This window comes from Jaculus jaculus, chromosome 1 (assembly GCF_020740685.1).
Source record: "Jaculus jaculus isolate mJacJac1 chromosome 1, mJacJac1.mat.Y.cur, whole genome shotgun sequence".
NCBI lineage: Eukaryota > Metazoa > Chordata > Mammalia > Rodentia > Dipodidae > Jaculus > Jaculus jaculus.
Genome location: NC_059102.1, coordinates 316,491,455 through 316,509,980, shown reverse-complemented (window position 1 = coordinate 316,509,980; position 18,526 = coordinate 316,491,455). Strand labels below are relative to the sequence as shown.

Sequence of the window (18,526 nt, the reverse complement as noted above, 5' to 3'; positions counted from 1 at the left end):
AAGAGCAGGTGCAAAGCTTCAGAGACCGCCCCCAAGCCACATCAGGGCATCATGTGGGCATACAGCCCAGGCAGGAGCCAGGCACATGTGCCCGGGAGGCAGCTGCTGGCAGATCGGATTCAATGATCCACCTGGGAACCCAGGCCCCAGGTTTCCTAGGCTGGACCAGCCCAGTGAAGACTGAAGGACCCCAAAAGCACAAGACAGAGACTAGGAAATCCTTAGGAGCTAGCACGCACCCTCATACATAAATAAATTAAAAAGAAGTGATTTAAGCATACAGGGGCCCGGCATGGTGGTGCACACCTCCGATCCCAGCCCTTGGGAGGCAGATAGGAGGATCACCATGCGTTCATGGCCACCCTGAGACTATTGAGTAAATTCCAGGTCAGGCTGGGCTAGAGTGAGACCCTATGTTGAAAAAACAAAAACAAAAAAGAATCCAGGGGCTGGGGAGGTGGATCAGTGGTTAAAAGCGCTTGCTCACAAAGCTAGTGACACAGGTCTAAGTCCCCAGTGCCCACGTAAAGCCAGATGCACAAAGTGGTACAAATGTCTGGGATTTTTTGCAGTGGCAAGAGGCCCTGGTGCACCTATACTTTCTTCTTTCTCTCTCAAATAAATTAATTTTACTTAAAAAAGAATCCACTACCCATTCAACAAGGTCAATAATAGTGTCAGCATTCAGCAAGGGACATCTTTACCTTAACAAAGACACTACATCAACTCCCCCTCCTGCTTATCTCCAGAGCTCCCACTGTACCCCTTTGCAGCCTCCCAAGTAGCCCAAGGCTGATTCAGTGGTTTAGAGGGGTACACAAAGCCATTTCTACTACTCAGCCTGAGCTGGCTGGATCAGCTGAGGCCTCCCTAGCAGAAAGCATCCCTCAACAAAGGGCAGCAAGACTGAGGCTGGTCATTCCTGATTCCTGAGCCTGGGGCCCTCTGCAGTCCTCAGCGCCACACCCATTCTCCCTGGTCCCCAGGCCCTCTCCTACCCTGTAGGCTGCACTTACCCAGCCTTCTGCTCGCTCAACCAGGCTGCCACAGACTCACCCCACATAAGCCAGGTGACTCCTCTGGTACTAGTCTCTCCCCCGGTCCCCCATCTAGAGGTGTAGAGGACTTATAAAAGATGCCCACATTGGAGCTGGCCTAAGACGCTAACTGCACTCAGGACTGTCCAACTTCCGGAACTGTGCTGATGAGCGAGGTGATTCTGGAGGCGATGGAAGCCAGTGTGGGGCTTCTCAGGAATACAGAGAGAAGAATAAAATCTCACTTCCATGCCTTTCTCAGATAAGAAAATAATTCCTCACGATGCTCAGTGAGCATCCTCCTTAGGGGCTGAGAGTCTCTCCCAAAGCAACTCCGCCTGCTCACAGTCTGGTGTGCAGTCCCTTCCGTAAAGCCAGGCCTTTGATGCATGTAACCTGTTACTGCCCTGTGTCTAGACCCTGACCAGACACTGTCACTTTGGGGTCTTGGGATCGGTGGGCCTCAAAGACCTGTTTCCACCAGCAACAGCCCCCGTCAAATACCAGGATTCTTTCTACCTGTGAACTTGGCCCATGGTTTTCTCTACATGGACCCAGGAACTGGCAGAGGGTATGGAACCCCCCTCTCTTTAGCCTGCACTCCACGAGGACCCATTCTTCCCAGGCCTTAGAGGGACAACAGGTGTGAAGCTGGCCAAACTCCAGGTCCCCAAGGCTGTGTCTGACTCGTCCTGCGGTCGCTGCAGGTGAGCAAGGTGATGCTAGTACCAGCTACAGAAGGGGGTTAGGCTCCTCGGTGGCACTGGCACGTGTCCCTGCTCTCCTGAGCCGGGCACCACATCTCCCAAGCCCTTTCAGAAGAGATCCACTCCCCTAGGTAGGAGGGCACTGTATTAGGAGTGCTGAGCAGGGAAGTAAGAAAGTCTTCTCTCCGAGCAGCCAGTGGGGCTGCCCACCTGGCTGCGTGGGGCAGCAGTCTTCTTGGTGAGGAAGGTGGAGAGGGTGCCTGGGGTAGCTGCTCTGGGGCCAAGGAAACTGGAAGCAAAGGAAGCAGCTTGCTGACTCTCACAGGCCCTATGAAAAGAGGACTCTTGCCCGAGGCCCTTGTAACCCAGCGTCGTAAACACCCAGGACGCACCCAGCAGCTGTCCGCTCCTCCTATGGTGCAGGAGGCACATGGGAAGGCAAAACTGGGCTCTGGGTCTTAGAGGTGGAGTAAGCCCTGCAGGTGGGGGAGACGGAGGGGTACCACAATGAGGGTGCTCGTGGAAGCACTTCCCTCCACCCCCCAGAAGTGTCTCCACCATTGAAAGGTAGCACTCCAGTCCAAAAATGGATGGCTGATAGTCGAGCCATCAAGTCCACTTTGAAAGTATATGAAGTAGAGGGTGGGCAGCTGAGGGGAGGGTAAGGAACACAAGTAAGAGGATTCCAGAAGACAGGACCAGGTCTGCTATTGTCATTGAGTGCCTACAGGGTACTTGGCACATGACAGGTACTCAGTGTGCAGCTGAATGAGTGAATGAAAGAAGTAGATTAGGGGAAAGTTGAAACGGACAGAAATGGCTTTTAGGAGCCCCACTAATGGGAACAAGGTGAGCTGAGGAGAGCTGGGCCACGCCGGTGAGGGTCAGCTGCATCTGCGTGAAGAGCTGCCTGAGTGTGCCTGACAGGGCTGGGACGGATGTCTTTTATAGTGCGGCCTGGGTTGAAAGGGCTCTGGCAGAAGAGACCTGGGGCAGGAACAGCGAGGGCCGGTTCACACACCGCCCCCTCCATAGCTGCGGTCTGAGTCATGGTTGGGGGCCTGGAAAGCGCCCAGCCCCGGCCCGGCCCGGCCCCTCCTGCGCCTCCCTGTCCGGCTCCGCCCCCACACAGCCCTGGGCCAGAGCTCCCTGCTCTGCCTCAGTGCCCAGAATGGGCCTCTGAAGTTGGCGTAGGGCCAGCGAAGAGATAAGAATGCACCGAAAGTAGACACCCGACGTGATTACCAAAAGGCCATGAGACCCTCAGGGGAAAAGGAGGACTTTCAAGTACCAGAGGGACAAGCAAAATGCAACATTTTCTCATTTAAGCCCCTGAGCGTCAAGGAGCTCACCTCCGTCCCCGTGACTTATTTATTCCACACCTTCAGTGCTCAGCAGCAGCTCTCTACCCACGACAGTAAAGTCAAGTTGCTCCTTAGAGGAACAGAATGGATTTAATCTGTAACTATGAAATGTCTAGCTTAGTAACAACTGTGGACACCCAGAGACTGGGCAGAATCTGTCTCCCAAAGGCCACCGAGGTTCCCTCTCAGTTCACAGAGGTGGCTGGCAGGATATTAGCCTTGCGCTCGGCTTCTATGCAGTACTTCTCAGGAAGGCCGGTGGCTCTGCCAAGGAAAACGGGCACAGGTATAAGGAAGGTGCTAGATCAAGGGCGAGACAGGACAAAGTAGGTTCTGGGTTTCCAGAACCTGAGGACCTGTACCCCACCCTGATCCCACCACATACCTCCCCCCCATGAACATTCATGCCAAGGTCCCAACACACTGCCAACAAGCTCCCAGAGAGCCAGGAAAACCAAGTCCCAGAACCTTCTGCTGGAGTCCCCTTAAAGGGTAAGCCTTAAGTCAGGAGAGGGCCTCCCACCAAACACCCCTGACAGCTCCTCCTGAACGGAGCCCATGCTTCCAGCTGCCACACCACTTCTTTGGGGAAGACGAGAGGAGTGGGGGGGGGGTATAAAGGACCCCAGTGCACCTCAGCTCTTCGAGCTTTTTCTTCTTGATGTCATCAATGCGCTCACGACGCTTCTGGGCCTCCTCCTTGAGGCGCCGGCCTTCTTCAAAGATGGCGAGCCGGCTCTGCACCTCCTTCTGCTGGTTCTCACGCACCTGCCGTCGGAGCTCGTTGGCATGTTGTAGGTACCCTGCGGCCTTTTTCTCCTGCTCCAGCCTCTCCTTCTCAATCTGCTCTCTTTGAGCCCTAGGGGAGGAGTAGAATGGGGTGAGCTCCTGGGTGACCCTTCGGTGGTCAGCTTCAAACACCACAGCCCCCCGACCTCCAGCCCCCTTCTACAGGCCAGGGACTAGCCCAGTGCTCCCTTCCCATCTGCCAGGACCAGCCTCGTGATCATGCAACTGTATGCCATGGGCATGCTTTACAGGGCCCCGGGCTTGGATTAATGCTCTACTATCACAGTGTTGAAATTCTTAATACTTTTTTAACAAGAAATTCCACAGTCTAGTTTTTCACTGGGCTCTGAAAAATATGTAGCTGGTCCTATAGTCCCATAAACTAGAGATTTTACCCACTAGGAGCATAACTTTTTCCAGCTTCTAAGTTATCTCTTTCCCTTCCCTTCCCTTTCTTCTCTTTCCTTTTTGATGATAATAACATTGACAAAACCAAACAAGAAAGTGATAGTGTAGTCTGTAATGTCACTGCCACTTGGATTCTAAAAGAAGGAAGGAGCCTGTCTAATATCCTATGGATCCATGTCTTCTAATTCCTTTTAGAAGCCTCTTCCATAAGAACACTTCATGGACTCAGATACAGGGAAGGAAATCACTAGTGGCAATCCAAGAGGTTCAGAAAAAAAAACTCAAAACAAGAACATATTCACATCTTAGAGAATATTCAGTCAGAGGCCATCTGAGCTAACAATCCAATTTATTCTCAACGTAATCAAAAACAAGATTCAAAACCATCTGAGGCATGGACCTCTCCCCTGCTCTTTTCCCGTAGGCTCTCTCATACCCCAACAAAGATTCCCAAAACACTACTTCACTTGTTCATTTCCTTCTCACCATCTTGCAAAATCTACCAACCATGGGAAGTCTTCTCAACTTCTAACAACTCTTCCCACTATACAAACATCTCCCAAAACTCCACACCTTTCGGGAGCCTTCCTAGTGAATGGGGAGGGAACTACTGCCCCTGATTGCCCCTCTGTAACCGCACACCAAATGCCCACTGCTCAGACACATCTATGACGGCAGATACAGCCCCTCCTCTGCCTTGCTCTTCTGAGTGTAGACTGGTTTCCTGTTGCTTCACATTCTTCTCAATGGAGGGAGAATTATGGAAAGGAGGGATCTATGTATGTCACTAGCATGTCTCCCCCCACAGGTATTGTATCACAGCAATGAGAAAAGTAACTAATATATGATCATTCCACAGCATTAGGACAGTTATCATAGGGCCTGACTGCGAATTAGAAAACTCCTAGACAATTTCAAAAGATGTTTACCTTACACCTTTTAGATTGGAACCTGTGGGAGTGGGATCTTACCACTAGTACTTTCCAAAAAGTTCTAGGCATTTCTAAGCCCCACATGGGAGGTTAGGGAGCCCACTTCAGCTTAGTCAACAGACTGAAAGTCCAAGGCGCCCCTCTGTCCAGAACATGGAAGTCCATGTACAGGCTATGCAGCAGGCCATGCTTTTAAAGTAAGAAAATTTGTGTCACTGACTGTGGCAGAGGCATTCTTAGTAAAGATACTCAGTGTGGAGGTCACATGACGTAGAGACACAGGTCTGGATGATAACCTAGGACAGCAGGTGAAGTTGAACTTCTCCAAAGGACTGGCCAAGCTTTAATAACTGGCTACCGTGTATGCTTCGGGCAAGCAAGGCAGAGACAAATGGGTCAGCAGCAAAAGTAGGACTTTAATTTAATTCCATTAATATTTATTAGTGTCTACTAAAGGCACACAGATGTCCAAGGGCATGGAGGCCAGGGAGGAGGGGGGAGACATCTGGAAGGCAAGCCGGAGCCCAAGGGCAGGCTCCCAAGGGGCTTTAAGGGATTGCCTTCTTTACCAGGTACCCAGTGACCAGCACACAACCCTGAGGGCTGAGAAAACGACAGAGCCAAAAGGTATCATAGCCAGTGGGAACAGGCTGGGGCCCATGATCCTATAAAAAGCCCAGGAATCTGACTGGCAGGACAGAGATCCCTTCAGATCTGCTCTGCCTCTGCCTGGGTAGCCTGGCTGGCCTGTCACTAACTGAGGCAGTTCCAAGAGGAAGGACCTAGAACACAGACCCAAGGACACTGGTCACTGCTGCCCAGTCTCTGCTCATTCTAGCATAACTTCTGTAATGTCACATTCTCCAAATAGTGTCTGGTATCTTTCCTTGTGAAAACTTCTGAGCTAATGAGGTTGAACAAGAAGGAGCGAGGAATTGTTCCTGATCAGGCCAGGTCCAGGTCTAGTGGTGGCCGAGAGGGAAGCCTAGGACACCTGTGATGCCACACTGCTCTGAGAGAGGTCAGAAGAGCATGCAGAAGCATGCTTAGCCTTCACACACGTGGGAATTAACAATGAGCCCAAAGAACAAAAATAAAAGGATAAACCAGGCATTGTGGCACACACCTTTAATCCCAGCACTCAGGAGGCAGAGGTAGGAGGACTGTGATTTTGAGGCCATGAATTCCAGGTCAGCCTGGGCTAGTGAGAGACCCTACTTCAAAAGAACCAAAAAACATAAAATATAAAATTAAATAAAATGATAAAGTAAAAAGCTGCCACCCAGCGGAGATGGGGTAAATACAGTGAGGGCCCCAAACATGAGCCTCTAACATCCTTCCTAAGGAATAGGCAAGCATGACGTCCACTCATTTCTAGTGTTTTCCATGATACCCACCTCACAGACTTGAGCACATCTGCTTAGTACACAGTGTTCAAATCAAGGCAAAGACTCCCTCAGAGTCCCGCTCCAGGGGCACAGCCCTGGGCGGCTAATGCTCTCCTCCCCGCCCTCCCCTCCCCTCTTCTCCTCTCCTCTCCTCTCCTCTCCTCTCCTCTCCTCTCCTCTCCTCTCCTCTCCTCTCTCCTCTCCCCTCTTCTCCTCTCCTCTCCTCTCTCCTCTTTTCCTCTTCTCCTCTCCTCCTCTTCCTCCTCCTTCTCCTCCTCCTCCCCTTTCCTCTTCCCTCCCCTACCCTTCCTTCCCCTTCCCTCCTCTCACCTCCCCTCTCCTCCCTTCCCTCCTCTCCCCTCCCCTCTCCTCCCTTCTCTCTCCTCCCCTCTCCTCTCCTCTCCTCCCGCAGCTTCTTCCACAGTTTGCCAAAGAATATGGGAGGGGCAGAACGGGCCGGGCCAGATGTCTATCTTCACTTACACCTCTTCCCACCCAGGATAAACAATCCCCAATTCCTTAAACCTTGCAGATGCTATTTTCCAATTCTCTAATTATAAGCTTCGTGGCCCAGGCACCTCTGAAGTATCTACCCAGCCATGCGGCTAGTGACTGCTGCAACATGATCAAGATGGATGCTCTTAACCAGCCAGAAAGCTCCTCTCCATCCAACACAGGCCGGATACCCATGTTGTCCACACAACTTTCCTTCCATTACTCCATCACAGGCAGGGAAAGGAAATCAAGGTTCTCAAGCCTCTCCTACCGGAGGATCCTCTCGAATTCATCCCGGTCCCGTTGCACCTGAACGGCCAGGGCGTGCTCCTTGAAAGCCACCTGCTCCAGCCTGGTCTGGCGCATCCTGGCCTCGGTCTCCATCTTCTTCTGCGCGTTCTCCTTCTCCTTGCGGCGCCATTCCCGGTCGGCTACTTCTTGGTTGCGCTTGGCCCGCAAGGCATCCTGGGACAGCGGGCGGTGGGTTGGGGGTGACAGTGTGGATCGGCCATCTGTGGGCAAACCCCTACCTACAGACCCCCACCTGCTTTTAGGAGCACCGTGCATTTCTCTGGCAGCAAGTTATTCCAGGGAAGAATAAATGGGACTCTGGCATAGAACTGCGAGGTCAGAAGATACCCTGAGGGGTCACCTTGCCCTTCTCCTCTCGCCCATTTCTTTCCCCTGTTCCTCAACCGCCTCCAGGCACCCCCTGAAATTGTTTCTAATTTTAAAAAGTGCTAGTGACAGAAGAGCCACATTTTCCTCTGGTGACATGTTATTTCACTGCTCAGATCTTTATATAGCAACCAGAAACTTTCAAACCTAAGCACATGCTGCTGCCCAGTCCCTTGCTGCCACAAGCAGGTCCACCCTTCCTCCTCGGGCTACTAAATACTGGACATCAGGCCCCCTCTTTCTCTGTCTTCAGCCTTTACAAGCTGCCCGGGGAACCGGGAAGGGCGTGGGAGAGGCAGGGAGAAGCCACGGGTCAGAGTAAGTGAGCACCTGCTCGGCCTGGTAGTCCTGCGCCCTCTCCTGCATGGCCCTCAGGCGGGCGATCTCCTTCTCCTTCTCCCTCCGGATCCGCTCCTGCTCGGCCTCAAACTCCGCTTCTCGAGCCTGCCAGAAGGAAAAGCTCTTAGGGATCAGCCCTCACTGTCTCAGCCTTGCTCAGAGAAAGAGTCTCTGCAACAGAGACATTTTCCAATACCTCCCCTACCACTTCTTGACTGCTTTTAAAATGGGGAGGGGGATACAGAGACCTTAGCCATGCACAAGCATAAAACCAGCCAGCCTCTGTTAAAAGTTTTGTTGTTAAAGATGATGATGTCAACATAAAAGAGAGACTGACTGAGAGGGGGAGGGGATATGATGGAGAATGAAGTTTCAAAGGGGAAAGTGGGGGGAGGGAGGGCATTACCATAGGATATTTTTTATAATCATGGAAGTTGTTAATAAAAAAATAATTTGAGGTGGGTGTGGTGGCGCACGCCTTTAATCCCAGCACTTGGGAGGCAGAGGTAGGAGGATCACCATGAGTTCAAGGCTACCCTGAGAGTAGAGAGTGAATTCCAGGTCAGCCTGGGCTAGAGTGAGACCCTACCTCGAAAAACCAAAAAAAAAAAAAAAAAGGTTTATTGTTTACAATGGGATTCCCCAGGAAGTATCCTAAAGAACTCTCAGAACATCTCATGAGACAGATATCATAAATGAGGAAACTGACATGGACACAGGCGTCCTGAGTCCAGATCTCATACTCCTTCCACTGCATGGTAAGTAGTTTCAAGATGCAGAGCCACTGGACCAAGGAACAAGTGTGGCTCCCGCCTCGTCTTGTACAGCGCAGCTGCTGGAGGCTATCTCATCAGTCCGTGGGCAAGCAGCCAGCCATGCTTTGGGCAATCCCACAGTGAGTAGGAGATGCCGGAAAAGGGAACCAACAAAATTAGTTTCTTCCGCCACCACTCTTAAGAACAGGAATATCCTTAAAGCTTCCTAACAAGTATTTTTCAAGCAGCCATAAGACTAAGGTCACGTATTAAGTGGAAATGTGGTCTTCCTATGAACAATTTAGTTTTAGCCTTCATTCTACCTGTCCAGACTTCCAGTGAGCTTAGTAAGTTGCCTGCTTGGAAGTCATGTTCCACTAGGTCAAGCTGATTTCTCTGCCTTACCTTCCAGGGCAAGGAATTCTGACTGCAATAAGAGACGCCACTGGGAAGGGAAGGACTAGTGACATACAGGCATATGCCAGAGACAGATGTTTTAGTCAAAAGATGGACCACATATATGATGATGGCCCCAGAATATTATGTTGCCCAGTGACACTGTAGCCATCTTAGTTTATATCAGCATACTCTGTTACCAACAGCAGTATCAATCAGCCCCTGACACATTTCTTTGAATGTGTCATTGAGTCACATGTGACTGCACTTAGATGCTTATGGGGACAGTGGACATGTCCAGGGGTCTGGTCTTCTCCCAGTCTCCAGCCTTTCCCAGCTCCGCCTAGTCCATATCCTTTCCATGAGTGAAAACAAGACATTCCTCTCTGCTCAAAATAACTGTGATGTTCGAGGCCATCCTGAGACTACATAGTGAGTTTCAGGTCAGCCTGGGCTACAGCAAGACCCTACCAAAATAAAAATAAAAAGGCTATGGTGATGCCCCATCACACCACCCTCCCAGCTCTGTTCAAGGTCTGAGTCCTCAGCAACAGCCCTCAGCTCTCCACCATCATCTCACCATCCTCCTTTCTCATCACGACCCCCACGGACTCTGCTCAGCCAGCAAACCTGACCTGGTCACCAACTCCTACACGTAGCTCACTCAGCACCACCACTTTCTCCGTGGACAGAAATGACTGCTGAGTTCCACGCGTGGTTTTGTGTTAAGCACTCAGCCTAGTGCTGAGCACACGCTGAAGCATTCGGTATATTTGTAAATCTGTCAGTGACCACTTCACACTATTGCAAAAATGAAGAGAGCTCATGCAAAACATTCAGCACAGAGCCTATGCACAGTCTAATGCCCAAAAAATGGACATTATAGAACCACGATTATGTCAAAGCCATCTGCACCCCAATCTTGCCCTTGAACTAAGGACATGTGGTTTAGAATGAAGACATGACTGTCTTCTGCTGGAGTTCCCTTGTTGCCCAGGCCTGTTACAGACACGCCGTTCCTGGACACAGGCCCTGGCCTTCAAAAGTGGGTCCCTACCATCTTCTTCTTGGTGAACTCCATCACCATCTGGTCTGCCAGCTTCTCCTGAGCCAGCCGCTCTGCTTTCTGCCTCTGGTTTTCATCATTGATACGTTTAATCTCAGCCTGCATCTTCAGTTTTTCCTGGTGCCTTCGTTCCATGTCCTACCAGCAAAAAGAAGACAGCCTTAAGCAAAGAGAGACAAGACAAAAAGCCACTGACATGCTGGGATAGAGGGGGGCAGGGGAGGCGGGAGGCGGTCCAGCTATCGTCACTAGCCCTTGTTAAAGCTGCTCTTTAAGGGTGACTGCTACCAGATGTGCTCTTTCCAGCCGACCTCCAACTTCACTCTGTGACAGACCCTGACACCGCTGATCTCTATACACTTTCAGGAGGTGAAGGCTCAGTGCCCACCCCCCCCACCCATGTATCATGCTAAAGTCTACTCTTGTAACTACATGAGTTAAATCCTCCAGCCTCCAGTTTCCTTCTCTTGAAACTCAGGATTTCAATTCTCATTTAGTATTGACGAATATAAAAGTAAACACTGTGGTCTTGGGAGATGGTTCCATGGATAAAGCACCTAAATACTCGCATTCAGAACCCCAGGCCCTCCTTTACATCAGGAAGTTGTGGTGGGCTTCTGTAATCCCACCATGCCGACAGCAAAATAGGAGGCAGAAACACCAAAATTCCCCAGCAAGCCTAGCAAATGCAGCAATGACTAACCATAAGAATAAGAGACCCTGCTTCAAAACAAGATGGAAGGTGGGAACTCACCCAAAATTTGTTCTTTGACCTTCACTATGGTAGGTGCACGCAGGTGGACACACACACACACACACCCAAAAACATACCAAAAATAAAAAATAAATAATCAAACATTTTTTTCTAATTGAATAGTTTCCACTCACTGGGCACGTAACAAAACCTCTCTAAAGAAGTGAGGTCCAGCAGTTAAGTGACTTGCCCAAGGTCACATAGGTAATAAACTAGAGGCAGAGTTTTGAAACACGCTCTACTTCAAGTTTCAGCCTTCTCTGGATGCCTTACTTGACTCTTCCAACTTCCGTGTCTTTCCATTTCTGAACGTTCTTCGTTCATGATTGATGTCATACCTCTTAGAAGGTGACCAAATCCTGCCTTGTAGGGCCCCCGTTCATTTCACATGTGTTCACTCTGTCTTTTCCGGGTAGAAGACAGAAACTAATGTCACTGCCTTCTCTCCCCCCAAAACAAGTAGCCAAACATGAGGAAACAGCCAATACCCAGTAAACTACTACAAAATGGACCAAAGTGACTGACATATGAGAAAGAAAGAAGAAAGAAAGAAAGGAAGAAAGAAAGAAAGAAAGAAAGAAAGAAAGAAAGAAAGAAAGAAAGCCTGAGACAGAAAAACATGTTTCTCTGGTTCTCAGTGATGGAAAACACAGTACCAATGTGACCCCAAGTGACATGATCCTTTCTAAGGAAGGAGCCTCTCTTTCCTGCACCAAACCTCCAAAGTCTACCACTGCTGAGCCAAGGTACATGCTTGAGTCACAATATGGAGGCATTGGAATTCTGTGCAGCTTGCCTCCCTCACCTCCCATCCACCTCAGAGCCCTTGCTTCACACTCTTTCACCCACCCACCCATGCACCCTGCTTGCCACACTTTTCCAGCTTCATTTCTTCAAAGGCTGAATCTCTGCCTAGCCTCATGGCAACTCTTCAGCCCAACTTCACCCTGATTCACCAGCCAAGACCACACGGCTGTGCATCCTCCTCCGGGGCTGGCTTTCTGCCAGTTTGGCTCACTGCTTTTTCTTCCAGGAAGCCTCCCTCCCAAGCCAGGTGATGCCAAGGCTGTCTGCCTCTCTGGGCCATGTGGTGCATGTGGCAGAATGGCATGCATCCCTCACTCTCACTATCCTTACTTCTTTGCACACCTCACCTTTCCCCTTCTGTCCCTCCGGCTCTTATGATCTCTCTCAGGCTCGCTCTCTCTCCCCCTTCTCCATTTCTTTTTTCCTTTCCAATCTTTTCTCACCTGGGACTGTCATTGGTGCCCCAGGCAGTACTGAATCACACTGACGCACAAAGTAAAACAAGCTGAGGGCCTCTGGTCCAGGCCGTCTGTATAATCATGTATTGATTTGATTACTTCTTTGCCTATATGTTTGCTGTTTGGTTTGTTGTTTTTGTTCGCTCATTTCATTTCCAAGGAATCAGAGTATTTTCCCTGCCTTTTGTCTTTGAAGCTTTTTAAAACAAACTAGAAAAACTCCCTTCATTCTTCTCCAACTTGCTAGCAAGGTGGGCAGAGCTGCCCTGTTCCCCAGAAATAATGATACAGCAGTTCTGAGGCTGGTAGAGCACAGGATTCTACCTAAACTTACCTAATAATATTCCCTGAAGACTCAGGGAGTGTCTTTTTGAAGGACATCCAAAGGACAATGACACAACCTCAATGGAGAGGTTGAGTCACTGGAAACATCCCAATGAACCCACCAATTTCCATTGCCCACAATCTAGTTGAATTCTCTAACCTTGGTTTCCCTCTCGATTCTCCGAGTATCTGCTTCATACCTCTCCTTCCTGGCCTTTCCCAGTGTCTCTCCCCTGAGGCAGGAACTGAAGTACCTCGGCCATATCTCTCTGTCTTCTGGATGTCCTTGGGTCCCTTTCTCAAGCAGTTCACATGACTACATGCCCTAACTTCTACCCTAACCTGGGTGATCTTCAATCTTCTCCTCACATCATTCCTCACAAGTGCACAGGGGTTCTGAGGACCTTCAGATCACGTGTGGGACCCTTCATGGCCCCCAGTTACTCACTAGCATCAGATATACTGGCTAATGACAATTCAATCATCCAAACACATGGGGGAAAAGGAAAAAAAAAAGGATATGTGTTTTGTGAGTTAAGTGGCACTATGAAGAAAGAATCAGGCCAGTATCAATGCAGAACATTCATTAAGGCACCTGGCCTGGATCAGTGTTATCAAAACAAGTGTGTGAGGGGAGGGGTTGTTAAAAAGAACAGGGTTGCAAATGGATGGAAGGAATAACTTCTAATGCTCTGTAGCATAATGAGATCACTATCATTGACAATAATTAATTGTATATTTTAAAATAGCTAGTGGAACAGATTTTGAGTATTCCCAATACAAAGAAATGTCAAATGTTTAAGGTCCAATATATATATATATAAAGTATCTTGGAATAAACCTAGCCAAGAAAGTTAAGGATCTCCCATTCAACTACTAACCAGGCCCAACCATGCTTAGCTTCTGAACTCAGACAAGATTGGACATAATCAGGGAAGTATGGCCATAGACAAAGTGAAGGATCTCTACAATGAAACTTTAAAACAATTAAGACAGAAATGGAATAATACACTAGCAAGTGGAAAGACATCCATGCTCATGAATTGACACAATCAGTATTGTCAAAATGTTTATCTTTTTTAACTTTTATTGACCACTTCCATAATTATAGATAATAAACTATGATAATTCTCTCCTCACCCCCGCTATGCCACTCACAAATCCACCCTCCATCATACCCCCTCCCCCTCTCAATTAATCTCTCTTTTGTTTTGATGTCATCTTCTTTTCCTCCACTTATGAGGGTTTTGTATGGTCAAAATATCTATCTTACCAAAAGGAATCTATAGATTTAATGCAATCCCCATCAAAATTCCAGTAGCATTCTTCATTGAAATAGAAGAAACGATCCTAAAATTCATTTAGAAGCACAAAAAAAAAAACATTGAATAGCAGAAACATTTGTGAGCAACAACAGTGAGACAGATGGTATCACCATAGCTAATTCTAAGATATACTACAGAGCCATAGTAACAACAAATAGCATGGTACTGGCACAAAACAGACACACAGATCAATGGACAGAATAGAGGACCCAGATGTAAACTGAGGCAGCTACAGCTAACTTATTTTTTACAAAAAATGAAAAAATATTCACTGGAGAAAAGACAGCCTCTCTAATGTATAGTGCTGGGGAAACTGGGTATCCATATGTAAACGGATAAAAACAGATACTTAACCTCTCTACATGCACAAGAATCAAGTTTAAATAGATCAAAGACCTTCATATCAGACCTGAACCTCTTAAACTGCTAGAGGAAAGAGTGGGGAGAGCACTTCAACATACAGGCATAGGAAAAGGCTTTCTGAATAGAACTCCAGTGGCTCAAGGAGTATGACAATGAATTAACCACTGGGACATCATTAAAGTAAAAGCTTCTGCATAGCAAATGACGCTGTGAATAAAGCAAAAAGGCAACCTACAGAATGGGAAACCTTGGCCAGCTATGCATTTGACAGAGGACTAATATCAAGGATTTACAAAGAACTCAAAAAACTAAATAATAAGAAATAAGGGCTGGAGAGATGGCTTAGCAGTTAAGCACTTGCCTGTGAAGCCTAAGGACCCTGGTTTGAGGCTTGATTCCCCAGGACCCACGTAAGCCAGATGTACAAGGTGGCACCTGCATCTGGTGTTTGTTTACAGTGGCTGGAGGCCCTGGCACGCCTATTCTCTCCCTCTCTCTCTCTCCCCCTCCCTCTTTCTCTCTGTGTCTGCCAAATAAAGAAACTATTTAAAAAAAAGAAATAAAACAACCCAATTAAAAAATGGGCTAGGAGCCAGGCACAGTGGCACATGCCTTTAATCCCAGCACTCAGGAGGCAGAGGTAGGAGGATTGCCAAGAGTTCAAGGCCACCCTGAGACTATACAGTGAATTCCAGGTTAGCCTGAGCCAAAGTGAGACCCTGCCTTGGAAAACCAAAAAAGGGGGGGGGGCTATAGAACTGAATAGAGTTCTCAAAAGAAGAAACGCAAATGGTCAAAAAACATCCAAAAATATGTTCTACATCCTTAGCCATCAGAGAAATAAATTAACACTACTATTTCACTCCTGTCAGAATGGCTACCATCAAGCAATCAAATGACAGCTGGGCACGATGGCACACACACTCAGGAGGCAGAGGTAGGAGGATTGCTATGAGTTTGAGGGCATCCTGAGACTACTTAGTGAGGCCAGCTGTGGCTAGAGCCAGACCCTACCTCAAAAAAAAAAAAAAAAAAAGAAAGAAAGAAAGGAGGGAGGGAGGGATGGAAGGAAGAAGGAAGGAAGGGAGGAAAGAAATCATATGACAATAAATGCTGGCAAGGATGTGTGGAAAGAGAACCCTTCTCCATTGTTTGTGGGAATGCAAACTTAGTCAACCATTGTGAAGGTTTCTGAGACAACAAAACAGATTTACCATATAATGCAGCTATACCATTCCTTAGTGTAAGACTTATGTACCCTAAGAACACTATTCATTACTACAGTGATACTTGCTAAACCATGTTTATTGCTGTTCTAGTCACAATAGCCAGGAAATAGAACCAGCCTAGATGCCCTTCAACTGATGAAGGAATAATGAAGATATATCATATCTATATAATGGAGTTGAAACTTAGGAGGAAATGGATAAATCTGCAAAATATTATAAGTGTGGTAACCCAGGCTCAGAAAATCAAATGCACATGTTCTCTTGCATATGTGGATTCTAGATCCAAATGCTTAGATTTTTGTCTGTGAGTTGGAATAAAAGTTAGTAGTAGAGACCAGGAAGCTAAAAAAGGGTAATGAGAGAGGGAAGAGAGCGGATGGCTTAAGGGGAGAGTGTAGATAAGTCAGTAGTGGGGCAGAACACTGGGGAAGACACGGTCTAAATAGAGGGGGTAGGGGAGGGCTGAGAAGAGGGATAATCAGTTTAAAATTTATGAATAAGCCATATGGAAACCTGGTTTTTCACTAGCTAATAATATATGTGTTTAAAAGAGTTTGGGCAAAAGTATCTCGTAGAAGATAATGTTGTACCCAGAAGCCATGACTGTTATTAGAAAAAACTTCAGTGCCAGGGGTGGGATACCTTCCAGCAAGTTATTGGCCAGGGGAGTCCTGATGCCCCTAAAACATTACAGGTGATTGCCAAGTTTCTTGGTTACCCATCAGAACTAAGATTCTATTGCTCTAGACTCCATATGCTTAGGTTGCAGGTCGCTGAGAAATTAAGCTGGAGCTGAGCTAGAAGCCTCCTTCCCTGTTGACTAGCTGTTAGGATGCTAGAAAGAGCTATGCAGGTTGTTGGGGGAGAAAAGTTATCAATGGTGTTCATCAACAATAGACCCTGCAAGCTTTATGGCTCGCCACCCATGCCAAATGTACCAACTGGTGTGATGGTGGCATGTGCTATAGGGGAAACCAACTGCTTTCTGATTGGACTTGAGGTCTGCTCCATGAGGGAATTCATGCCTGGTCCTGAAAACCTAATGAAAGGGGTTGGGAGGTAATAACCCCTAGTCAGGGAACTATTACTGTTATCTGGATAAATGGATATATATTATGCCCACAAAACTACCCTCTAAATACTTATGTTAATGACCATATTTTAATGCTACTCTCACTTTTGATTAGAGAAGCTTCTCTTTCAGATGGCAGCGACAACTGAGGTGACTCAAAATTCAGCAAAGTTCTGAGAAGTGGCAGTGAAAAGTTCAGCATTAAGTAAGATATCTCTGTCACACCTTCCAAGGCCTGGCGACCATTGCAGAAGAGGTGCAGAAAGAATGTAAGAGTCGCCCACTGGGCGTGGCGGCACACACCTTTAATCCCAGCACTTGGGAGGCAGAGGTAGGAGGATCTCTGTGAGTTCAAGGCCAGGCTGAGACTACATAGTGAATTCCGGGTCATCCTGAAATAAAGTGAAACCCTAACTCAAAAAAGAAAAAAAAAAAAGTCAAAAGGAAGGGGAGAAGGAGAGGAGTGCTGACAGTACAAAGTGGCTGGTGGTATTCATGTGTGGGCCTCACTACTAACACAAGGCCTTTAACACAAGACCCTCTTACACAAGGCCTGTATGATAGGAAGAAAAAAAGTGATGCCAAAATAGGAAACTAGTTGGAAAGAAGTGATTCAGTGGAGGGGGGGATTTGATAGGAGAAAAGAGAGGATGGTAGGAGGGGATTATGATCATGGTATATTGTCTGTATTTATGGAAGTTATCAATAAAAGATGTTTGAGGTGATGGATATACCAATTACTCTGATATGGCCATTACCATTTATTCATACTGATCGATCATATTATAACCCCATAAATATGCACAATTACTATGTATCAATTAAAAATCAAAATGGTCCCCATATAGTGGTGAATGCCTTTAATCCCAGCACTTGGGAGGCAGAGGTAGGAGGATCACCATGGGTTCAAGGCCATCCTGAGACTATGTAGTGAATTCCAGGTCAGCCTAGACTAGAGTGAAACCTCACCTCAAAAAAACCATAAATAAATAAATAAATAATAATGGCTAAGATGCCTGGGGAAATAGCTTGGTAGTCAAGGCATTTGCCTATGAAGTCTAAGGACTCTGGTTTGATTTGCCAGGTCCCACGTAAGTCAGATGTACAAGGGGGCACATGTGTCTGGAGTTCGTTTGCAGTGGCTAGAGGTCCTGGTATGCCCATTCTCTTTCTCTCTATCTGCCCCTTTCTCTCTCTCTCTCTCTCTCTCTCTCTCTCTCTCTCTCTCATAAATATTTTTGAAAAATTTCAAGGCTAAGAAATAAATAGTGATTTGAGGAACTGTCACAAGGCTTAAAGTGTTTGCTTCACAAACCTTATGACCAAGGCTTTTGTACAACAAAGGACACTGTGAATAGAGAAAAGAGACAATCTACAGAATGGGAGAAAATCTTTGCCAGCTACACATCTGACAGAGGATTAATGTCCAGAATATACAAAGAACTCAAAAAAACAGAATAATAAGAAATCAAACAACCCAATCAAAAAAAAAAAAAAGGTCTATGGAACTAAATAGAGAGCTCTCACCAGAAGAAATACAGATGGCATATAAACATCTGAAAAAAAGTGTTCTAAATCCTTAGCCATCAGGGAAATGCAAATTAAAACTCCCTTGAGATTCCACCTCTCTCCAGCTACCATCAAGAAAACAAATGACAATAAATGTTGGCGAGGATATGGTAAAAGAGGAACCCTATTGCACTGTTGTAAGGAACGTAATCTGGTACAGCCATTGTGAAAATCAGTGTGGAGGTTCTTGGGAGAGCTAAAAATAGATTTGTCGTATGATCCAGCTATAGCACTCCTAGGCATATATCCTAATGACTCTTCTCACTACCTT

The 18,526-nt window shown here is 47.3% G+C and overlaps 1 protein-coding gene across 2 annotated transcripts in view; it reads right to left on the bottom strand.

Moving 5' to 3' along the window:
* Positions 1–3,179: 3,179 nt before the first annotated feature.
* Cfap45 (cilia and flagella associated protein 45) overlaps positions 3,180–18,526 on the bottom strand; it is a 35,252-nt gene continuing 19,905 nt past the window's right edge. For both annotated transcript variants that reach the window (XM_045132543.1, XM_012951859.2), the window contains exons 8-12: positions 10,346–10,492; positions 8,129–8,242; positions 7,392–7,585; positions 3,743–3,967; positions 3,180–3,372 (exon numbers count right to left, since the gene is read on the bottom strand). In XM_045132543.1, coding sequence (XP_044988478.1) covers positions 3,294–3,372; positions 3,743–3,967; positions 7,392–7,585; positions 8,129–8,242; positions 10,346–10,492 — 759 coding nt within the window. In that variant the 3' untranslated portion in view covers positions 3,180–3,293. The remainder of the gene's footprint in view (positions 3,373–3,742; positions 3,968–7,391; positions 7,586–8,128; positions 8,243–10,345; positions 10,493–18,526) is intronic.